The sequence below is a fragment of the Calliopsis andreniformis genome, chromosome 5 (genome assembly GCF_051401765.1).
Source record: "Calliopsis andreniformis isolate RMS-2024a chromosome 5, iyCalAndr_principal, whole genome shotgun sequence".
Lineage (NCBI taxonomy): Eukaryota > Metazoa > Arthropoda > Insecta > Hymenoptera > Andrenidae > Calliopsis > Calliopsis andreniformis.
In genome coordinates this window covers 14,932,083-14,943,228 of record NC_135066.1, presented here as the reverse complement: position 1 = coordinate 14,943,228, position 11,146 = coordinate 14,932,083, and the positions used below count along the sequence as shown (strand labels likewise).

Sequence of the window (11,146 nt, the reverse complement as noted above, 5' to 3'; positions counted from 1 at the left end):
GAGATTCAACTCGATACTGTATAATTTAATGATAAACGACGTACGATACTTTTCCTTATAATTCTTTCGATAGTCTGTAGCTCTTTTTAATCTACCTTTATTCGCATATGTGTTAAATAATCATTTTTTATATGTATTTTTTAGTTAAACGCATCTTTTATTTTATAAACTACATTAAAAAATATTTTTAACACTTTCATTATAAAGTATATTATATATACATATATATGTGTGTGTATATATATATATATGCAATATATATATACAACAAATTTATATGGCGTATAAGAAATATATATTTTTTTATCTGATTAAAAGATCGGAAATAGGATTAGAATTTCTCTCTGAATATGAATTAGATTCTTAAACAATTATATAGACATTTGTAAAAAATAATACATACTTTTGTAAAAAAAAGATTAATTTTTAATTATTTTGACTACACATTAATTTTATACATATTATCATATAATATATAAACAGCATATGTGTGAATGTATGGTAGTGATTGTATACATACAGGCATATGCTCTCCATCTCCTCAATTGTCAACAATATACATATATATAACTATTCCCTATATATACATATACAGGGAAACAATTATTTTATACATTTAAATTAAAAAGGTTCCATGTATGTACAAATTGTCTATAAAAACATTAATAATTATAAACCCATGTATTGAGGGGAAGAAGAAAACGTGTTTCTTGTAGAGTTATTTTTCCTCGAATCCTCAGCATTAGGGTTATCGCTGAAACGAAAGATAATGTTAGCGAGACAATAAAAATGTAAATTACTAATTACTATGCACAATATTTTCCTACAAGCTTTTTTCACGTTTAAAACGAATTGAAAATCATCTAGGATAGTAATGAAATAAATTACCCAAAGAAAGGCATTAGGGATATGAGCGTCTGCCTGCTTGGTCGAGATGCAAATGCAGGAGAACATTGTGCTAATCTTCCAACAACTCGTCTTAACCAGTACTGTAATTTCTGGCGTCTTTCTTCTACAAACTTAGCATCCTAAAAATAAGAAAAATTAAATGAATACAAAGTAATTTACTATCCTTTTCTTTAAATATCTTGGATCATAGATGCATACCTTATTTCCTATTGTCTTTTTTGGCGGGAATTCAAAAGTAGTAACAATCGCGTCGTGTTTTTTTAATTCTCTATAAAGTGCATAAAATTGCGCGTACCTCCTGTATATATTCCATTCAGTGTCCCTAATTCGTATATATATCTACAAGAAAATAATACAAATTACATGTGATCATAGGAACAAATTAATTATATTAATTATATAAATGTATACTTAGAACTTCCGTGTTTATTTACCTGGTATACATGATGAACGTCAGAGGGCTGGCCAGTAAGGAAAGCAGATGGAATCCATATGTGAATGAGACAAGGAGGTTCCGTTGGTAGATCATCTTCATTTAATGGGCCGCGAAGGCACTCTAGTTCTGCTTGTAATAATTTAACTAATCTATTCCTATAATTTTCATAAATTTTGATTTAATATATCGATTATTAATAATCAAAAACATAGCAATTATACCTATTAGTTAATTGAAGAGTTAATCTAGCATTAAATTCCATTAATTCCGCGTGCATGTCTGCGACCTGAATTAATTTTTCTTCATATTGTTGAGCTTCATAATGGTAATCTAATGATGGATCCTCTTCAGAGACTGTAGTGGAATCAGAATCTCTTCTTAACATTTGTACTGCTGTTACGTATTTACGCAATTGTTGTCTCAATAATTCATTTTCCCTATTATTAATCATTGTTATATTTATTAATTCTTTATTCATATTGGAAACAAATATCTAACCATAAGTTTTACCTATTTAGAGTTTGTATTTGTAGTTCATGTCTTTCGAGATAATTTTGATGTTGTCTCTGTAAACGGGCTAGTTGCAATCTACTAGTCATAGCATCTTCTTTAGCTTGTTCTAATATTTCATTCATAGCTACAAGTTTTATTCTTAATGTCTCTGTATCTAGATCTTCCGTATTTGCGTGAATATTTAAGCCTGCAAGTGGTTCAGTAGCTTCCACTGCAGCTTCTGTAACTTCTAAAGAATCCTGTATAAAGTGAAATAAATTATCAGTTTCGTAGTTTTTTTATAATTAGCTCAACTTTAATATACGTACATCTAAATAGTTTGGCAATGCTATCAACATGTCATCTAGCATTTGATCTAAAGGTGACACTGGAACAAGTCCACCCATATTACCAGAATCTGTAACTGGCGTTAAGACTTTTTCTTCTTCAAACGATTCACTGAAAATATAGAAAAGTTTTATAATTTAACAACGATAAAAATTTCAATAAAGTAATGTGTATTTACCATTTTTCGTATTTTGAAGTTTCTTTCTCATTTGTTTCATTAGTTTCACTAATTTCATTAATTTCACTAGTTTCATTAATTTCATTAGTTTCACTAGTTTTACTAATTTCATTAGTTTCATTAGTTTTATTAATTTCATTTGATTCTGCTTGCGACTGCGACTCTGCCAATGAAGGCGACACTGTGTCTTTAGCAGAAGCTACCGTAGGAGAACTGAGGCAGGTTGGAGGTGCACTAATTGAGGCAGTAGCTTCTGAAGACTCTTGTTCATCATCTTCATCATCAAAAGAAATTATATGAGTTGGTATCCTTTTCCTTTGCTTTTGTTGCTTTGCAGTGGGTCCTAATTTTAATGTAAACATCATCAATGAAACACACAAATAGCTTTTAATCTTTCATAATAAAAATTAGAATATTTAATTACCTGGTATTGCAGATGATATAACTGGCTCAGATAATGATACTTTTTGTTTCTCCATTTCTTTTCTTTTTAAACTATTATCCAATTCCTCATTATCTATCCTAATTGCAAATAAAATGCTACCTAGTCCTAATAGTTAAAAATTGTATTTAATTTGTCAAAATAAGTGAAATAATAAAGTATAAAGATAGTGTTTCTATACCTGCAGCCACATTTGGTAGTACTGCACTTCGTTCTTGATCAAGTAAAAATGCCCAATCTTCATAAAAAGGAGACAGCACGTTGGGATCAATTATAGCATGTAAATGACGTTCTAAGGAACGTTCATTTAAAACGGCTCTTAGCCATGCTCTACCCCGACCATAATCGGTATGAACTCTCTTCAATACACTAAAACGTTCTTGTTCGTGCCATGTCAATTGTTCTTTTATGCATGGCCAAAATGGAACATCCGATGTATTGCATGATTTTGTACTTCCACCAGACACTATGTCTGACACGTGCCTATAAAAGCAACACAAATAAACACAATGAAGGAGTTGGTAAAGCATTAGTCAGCTTCTGTATTATCTGTAGAACACTCATCAGCTGATAACTTACACAAGCGATAATGAATAAAATATAGGAAATTACTATGCATATTATCATCCACATGGTATCAATGCTATGATAGCAGTTACACATACTAATCAACATTTAACGTAAACAAAGATTTTTATTATATGCATAGGAATTAAAAATTAACCAATTAATTTTATTAGCAGAACAACAAATTATATTTTTATTCTTGATAATGTCAATTATTTTAGTACCTTAGAGCTGAATTGATTTTTTCAATGCAGTTTGTATGTAGACCATGACTGAAGATTGATTCAAGGATATGACATAATTGTGTCACACAGATATCTGATTCAGTAGCTAATTCAGTCCGCCCACCAAATCTGATGTGACATTTTTTTGCAGCAGCCAATAAGTCTTCCAACAGTTTCTGTCGTTCTGCTATATGATCACAAGCCTGATTAGCATCATTTATATTATTTGTGCTTGGCACTATTGCTGACATCATACGTAAAGCCTAGAACATGTTATAAATGTTGCTATAAATTTTGGATATTGTAAATATTTGGGCAAAAGTTAGTTGAAGATACAAATATATCATAAAAAAATACTTGCAATTATATTTTACATATTTTAAATATTATATTTTTAAAGAATTATTATTTAATATTCACTAGTCAACAGATATTTTTAATATTTTTGTTATATATTATTCTTAACACAATGCACATCATTCTTAACAATGGCTTAAATAAAATGCAATTGTTAAGACTTTTAATATTTTGACACTTGTTTGAACTATGAACAATAACACTGTTTGTTTCGCGTTTAACAAAGAAGCATCGCATAACATATACAATAATTATATTCGTCAAATATTGCTTTCACTTTTTCATTACAATAATTAAATGTAAACAAGGGCTGGAAGTAAAAAAACAATCTGTCATACGATTCACTGTTTCTAAAACGCAATTTCTGTGCCATTCGTTCCAGTACATGATATGCACATCTATTTGAAATAATTAAAATAGAGTTTGACGATCATTTATGTTATTCAACAGATTGTTTTGTGCAATGACTTCCTCGTTAATCTGACAGGCCAATATGTACTGACAACACAGGATTGGACCACAATTTAATTTTACGTAAAGGAAAAATAAATACATACCATGGACACTAATCAGTGAAGAACACTGTTGATTTCCCCTCAAATTGTGTCTGTCATTAAAAACAGTCATAAAACAGTCACGGATAAATATACGATCACTTCTGATGATTGTTATGTGTACAAAGTTTTTCATTGAGAATATTGTTACGTTGTAACGATCTCATGACAATTAACAAAAGGTGATTAATTTCTTTTAAAGAACAATGTATGTACAACCCACATGCATGTAAATTTATACAACAGGAGAGTTCAGGGGCAGAAACTTAGTTTCCTCATCCTTGATTCTTTTTTCAATCACAGACGTATTATTCAAATTAGATATTAAACGGATGTAAAAAAAGGGGGCCACGAGGCTTGAGCATTTTTCGTAGAGTAGTTGGTACTGGATGACACTATTAAACACGACGCATAAAAATACTACTTGGCAGCCGCGGTATGATAAATTTACGAACATTAGTATTGTAATTGTGGTTAGACACTAGCTCGTGAATTAGTATTTATAATAAGCTTTTTCAAAGGATACATAAAAGTCTTCATTCAGTTCTTTCTTTCTTTTTTTTTTTTGTTGAGGAAAACTAAGATTTTTTTATAATTATTGATATTTGAATGTGCATACGTGTATATAGGGACTTTATTCTTCTCATAATTTGGTGTTTCTGAAAAAACTATGTGTAAAGAATAATTTTATTTATTATTTAATATATGTCTATAATTTAGTTCCTACATAGTATACAGTAATAGAAATACGTAGATTTTGAAATGTATGATGCAAAGTACGTTATTTATTTGTTACAATAGGTATTGGAAAAATTGGCTTAGTTTATGAACACACAATACTACAGTCATCTGGCGGCAATATTCATGAATTAAAATGTTCAATTGAAAGTATCAGAAAGTTTACATTTTTGAAATTTGCATAACTTATTCCACCGGTGAGGTATAGGATAAAACTATTATTATTAGAGTATTATTTAAATAAATTCATAATTGAGAAATAATTGTTATTATAGTTATAAAAGATATTATATTATAAATGCATTGCTAGTAATATAAACTGTTTGACCGTACTCGTTTCTTCCAGGGTTATACTTGATCAAATTCTCATTTTTCCCGCCATTACTGCCGCATCCGGCAGACATATTTGTATATTTAAATTGCGCGCGTCGTCATTCCGTTCTTGAGCGTCCAGAGGATCAGACGTTTGCATCTTTCGTCGTATTAAACTTATTCTATCCTGTTTCTGACAGTTCCTGATTATTTATCAAGGTATATATCATTTATTTTAACGTATTACTTCACAATTAATGGAACATTTACCCTAATTTTGATAAGTTTAGTGGCTAATTCTTGGTTGAAAAATGTATGCTTTTCGTTTTTCAATTGTAGTAATATATTTGAGGACTATTAAAAAAAGGCTTCAGTTGTCGCAAAATTTTATATATTCTTTGATATATTCTCTATAATGTAACAGCTTTCGACTATTGTAAAATATTGCAGCAAAAGAAAGATTGAAATAAAGCGGGAATTAAAGACGCAAAATGGGAGGAAATCACCTGATTTACAAAATCTCTTTTTTATTGATGCTTTGACAACATGGGCTGAGACACACACATTTGCTCATATGAATTTATACCACTGCGTGTTCCAACATATACATACACAACTCGTTAAATTATTGCATCGCGCGGCACCTAGATCCAAGAAATAGATTAATTTAGAATCGTGTAGTTTCGATATGAGGATTAGTACGAAACGTATCCTTCCGGAAAATCCTAGTTACACGTAAGCTCCTTACAATTCCACAGTTTTAATAGGTATAACAAACGACGAACGCAATAGATATAATCGATCAATTCTCAATAAAATTATTGAAATTGTATTAACATTTAAGCATTCTCGTCTATCGTTTAAATTCGAAACTTAATTAATAAAGAAATAAACATCAATTTTTCATAAGGAAACATTTGATAAAACATTTGAAAGGAAAAACACAGACAACAGTAAAAAATATATGTATTTGAAATAATACTAAATAATTTGCGAGGTTCAGTTAATTAAAAAGATAATTCTTTTCCAATGAAATTCGAACCAAAATATCAACTTATTCCCCATATGCGATCGCATGATATCTTTCAAATCTGATAAGCTCCTTTGCACAATTAACCATTAAATCGCATACACGGTCGATAATAATAATAATAATAATAATAATTTGAGGTGAAAACGAGATAGAATTATTCACATTCGCTTCCGATGCGAAACTTCTCGTCGTTTTATGATGTGTGCTCGTCTTTTGCAGCATCGAAATATGAAAAAGTTCATTTTCGACCATCCTATATGCATACATACATGCATACACACACTTATATATATGTATATACATATATATTCGAGGAGACTCACATGGGTCGCAAGAATAGGTTCGACAGGATAGACTCTTCTAATAGACTTTGCAGACGGACATAATAGAAATATTTAATATATAGCATCATATATTAATATAATATTCAGTAATAATATAATATCTATTATATATTAATATGTATATGATATTTTTTTTCGTTTTCAATATAGCGTTCCCTTTTTCTTTTAATTCTCGCTTTTGTTCAAGGTGTGATATCCAGCGATTAAACTTTTTCTTTTTGTTTCTTCTGTCTGTTTTTTTTTTCATTCTTTTTTTAATTCAATCGTGGGTGTACGATACGAGAGTACGGTTCATTTCAGCCTTATTCAGATACTAAATCGTCGTGGAATATCAGGCATATTTTGTACGCGACATGTTGACACAACAACCAAATCTTGGTCGTTCACGCAATGTGCGCGTTGATTATAGAAACAATTATATCTGCTTCTCTTTGAACTGCTCGAGAAACGTGATAAACCAGGAGGAAAGGGTATTTTCGATGCTTGATCGTGCGTGTTTGAAAAGATTCTACGACCATATTTACTTCAGGCAAATTGTGAAAGTAATTAATCAGACGTTTAAGCGAAAGAATATTGCTATAAATTTTTCCATACCAGTCACAAAGAATTCGTAAGTTATTGAAGTTAAATACAGCTTGATGCATCTTTAATTATCATTTGAGAAGTTATATAAAGATGTTTCTTGGATTCCATACGAGTAGTTCATAAGTTAAGCTATTTCATTTCTATTTTAAATAGGAAACAAATTATAATCGTGATACTATATAAACGTTTGTTGATACAGTACAATGGAAACGCTATTGATTAAAATTAGTGTCTCAAACGTTACATGTTGCACGAATAGTATTTAAAAGCGTCTCAGTGCATTGGTATGAGAAAAATATTGCAAAGAAAATATCTTTTAAAAATTAGTCAGAAAATACATTAATTTAAGAAACAAAGTTTACTATTGTTTACTATACGCACAACAGCGAAAATTGTTCAGGAACCTTATTTCGAGCGCGAACACTATAAAAAGAATGCAGAATTGAACAAAATTAGAAATATTGCAGGTGATAAGACCTTCGTACGAACGCTACGTAAAATTATCTCTGCTTAGAATTCACACACGCGTACAAGCTCGAAGAATCGCTCAAGGGATTGATACACACACGGACGTTGCGAATAGATTGTGCACAGAGAAGTACTTACATAGTACCAAAAGGGTTTTGGGGAGGGGATAGGGTGCCCTCGAGACAGGCCAAAATATTCCGCTGTACATATCGCTAGACTTCACGAATAGAATCGTTTTATATCATATATGTATATTGTACTTTCTACGTAACTACCATTCATCATTTGATATTTCCATCCTATAATTTTCAAGAAAATAACATTCGTACAAAATTGACTACAGCCGATTGCTTTTATTATGATGTGTTCGTTTCGGTCATCCGTTCAAATCAGTCCCGTACAAAACGGAGAAACTAAAGTGTACACCTTCGTATCCTTTCTATGCTCATTTCACTTCTGCTCTTCCGCTTCTTCATTCTCGATATGGTATGTGTGTAGACGTATTGACCTGGTTGATTCGTTTCGGTTCCATTTTAACCCCCTCAATATGACAATTCATAAGTTTGTAGTCTTACGTGTAAAATACATTTTTCTTTATAATCCACTTTAAAAAATAGCAACCCTAATGCAACTATAATAAAGGATTAAATCCCAAATGGAGCAGTCAATGATACTCCAGTTTTTTTTTTGTACAAAGTCTTTTTTTGCTAATTGATTTTATTTTTCTATAACTTCTATACTATGGTGCAACAAAGCTGTCGCTGACTTTCAAGGTTTTATTTAATATAATACATTTTGATTTTGTAAATAAAAACAGATTTATCACTTAGATTTATCAAAGATCAATTATGTACTTTTGAAAGTGAGACGAGCAATCTTAATTGAAGTTTTAATATTATTTAATGTAATTTTTAGTTTGAAGTCAAAGGGGTTGAACATCGTGTTGAAGGGGTTAACACGTGTATCAGACTTGTTCGTTCAAGGTCGCTTGAAACTGTCCTATCGAGTTAAGAAAATATGCAGGGATATCTCCGTGATTAAGTTGCTAGTTCTATTTTATACAGATATTTAAACATTAGAAGGTGCAGCTCGTGCTTCTTAAGCGGAAACGTCGAGGAGCGTGCACTGCCAGTAACGGAAGTACGGTTACCAAGCAATAATGGTTCTCGTAAACACGAACGCGTTGATCTTCAGCACGCTACTGATGATCCTCTTCTCGCGTGCCTGTCGATCACTGGCGCAAAAGCAACGAGAATTTATAAAAATCAACGACTGCCTACAAAGAGAGTATCTTCATTTTCCATCGATAGCCACGATTCTCCACTACGTTTTTCGGAAAGTTTCAAAGATTGATCTTTTAAAAGTATTTCAGCGCCAATGTCCTAGCATTCATCGCAGGATTAAGTGAGCTAACGATAGAGACTATAAAGCAGTGCTGCTCACAAGCGGGTCTTGATTTTTCCTCTATAAACTGTATTTTGTTTCTGTGGGACACAGCTCACTTCCCAGTGTTGCCTCGATACAAGCTCGACAGTCCACTTATGTTTTCTTGGAACTACTCTTTCACTTCATCTGGTCCTTGTCTCTGAGAAGGCAAATTCAAGTTGCTATTACATAAACTGGTCTTAGAAACGAGTCTCTTACATTCTGTAACTTCCTAATTGCTTCCAAGTCGTAAGCCTATAACGAGACAGTACCATATTCGTTTCCATGTCTACAGTAGCAGAAACAGAGTGGGAGAAGCGAGTACAGGATGATCAGCTTAACTGGAAACCCTCTAATGAGTATTGGCAGCACTTACAATGCTAACAGCATTTACAATAAATGCTGCCAACACTTTATGGGTTTCCAGTTAAACTGATCACCCTGTAGAACCTGCAGAGCACCTACTATGAAGTAGCACTGTACATGAACGAGACCCACTCTATCTCTTCCTACATACAAAACACTGAATTGGCCAGCACTGCCACAAAATGAAAGATACTCTCCGTACGGTGTCTCAGTTTCCACGATGAAGATTCCAACTACTTTTGCATCGATCAGGATGTCAGATTGCTTTTGGTCCTTCTTGTACCTTTCGTAATTGATTTAAATTCACTGTTCACGATCCGTTCCTCCCCGCCGAGCGTTGGCTACCTCCGCTCGAGCAATCCGAAGAAACGACGCCGAAGACCAGCTGTTATGTACAATACACGTTAGCTCGTCACGGCTACCGAAAGTATCGCGATGATAGAAAACTCTTGAGACGATTCAGAGCGCAGGAGGTGCCGTGAAGTGTCTTGGACGTATGAATAAGGTGCGCCTGGATCGGTTCTCGAGCCGTCTGTTTCTCGATCCCTCTGTTTCTCAGCGTGGATCGAGGCTGACACAGTGCCCTGCGATCGAAGGGGGCGCGGTTCGCGCGACAGCCGGTCGAAGGGCGTTAATAAAAATTGACGCGGAGGGGTTGTGCACTTTCTACGTAGTTTGTAATCTTATTAGGCCGAAAGCCGTCCTCGAGACGCGCTCCGTCGAGTTCTTAATCCGGCAGGAGACACTGTCGTCTGTGACTAGATACGCGTTCCTCGCGCAACAACTTCCGTCCAACGCGTAGGAACTCGGAAAGAAAGTCAGCGGGAGAGCCTCGACTGGAGGAGCACACCGAATTCGAGTCGGATAGAAGAAGAAGCATGAAAAATTGTTCGTTCCCCTTGCCTCTGCGCGGGTGAATTTCGTCCTCGACTAGGTTCGACCGGCTACTCGACTACGAAATTCGGCGCAGACGGGAAGTTGCCACACACAGAACTCCGATTACCGCGATATTCATTACCATTCGTTTAATATTTACAGTTAAGCTTGTCTACTTAATTCAACTGCCCACGCACGACGTAGTCCCCCTCTTTCTTATGTTCTTTCTTTCCTATTTTCCACGCTTTCAGTGTTTCTCTTAATCCTCTTCGTTCTCTTCGGGAGAAGTTCGTCGCTGATGAATGTCTGTACAAAAATGACGAGGACCGTGGGATCGGTTTATGAAATCGCCACGGCGAAGTGCGTACGCGTGACAAAGCGTTCAAGGGGTCCCAGGCACCGCCGTTCACCTTGAATGCGTTGCACCGTCTGGCTTCGCCAGCGTGTTCGTCGAGATGTATCCTCATGAATTAGTCGATGGCCCGCGAGGAC

General features: G+C 33.7%; 1 protein-coding gene across 1 annotated transcript; it reads right to left on the bottom strand.

Annotated features, from left to right (window-relative positions):
- Positions 1-300: 300 nt before the first annotated feature.
- On the bottom strand, positions 301-4,648 carry LOC143178920 (sorting nexin-29). Its single transcript, XM_076377857.1, has 12 exons — positions 4,511-4,648; positions 3,597-3,859; positions 2,987-3,288; positions 2,788-2,913; positions 2,364-2,706; positions 2,167-2,296; positions 1,856-2,097; positions 1,567-1,782; positions 1,344-1,500; positions 1,108-1,248; positions 889-1,028; positions 301-754 (listed from the first exon to the last, which is right to left on the bottom strand). Exons 1-12 carry the CDS (start codon positions 4,511-4,513, stop codon positions 670-672), a joined length of 2,148 nt encoding a protein of 715 aa, XP_076233972.1. The 5' UTR covers positions 4,514-4,648; the 3' UTR covers positions 301-669.
- Between the last annotated feature and the right edge of the window lie 6,498 nt (positions 4,649-11,146).

What these genes read in the sequence shown, in the direction of transcription:
- LOC143178920 (XM_076377857.1), bottom strand. An exon ending in ACTTCAAAATACGAAAAATG is followed by an intron (nt 2,297 to 2,363) that starts GTAAATACACAT and finishes CTATATTTTCAG; the next exon opens with TGAATCGTTTGAAGAAGAAA. An exon ending in CATTGCCAAACTATTTAGAT is followed by an intron (nt 2,098 to 2,166) that starts GTACGTATATTA and finishes CACTTTATACAG; the next exon opens with GATTCTTTAGAAGTTACAGA.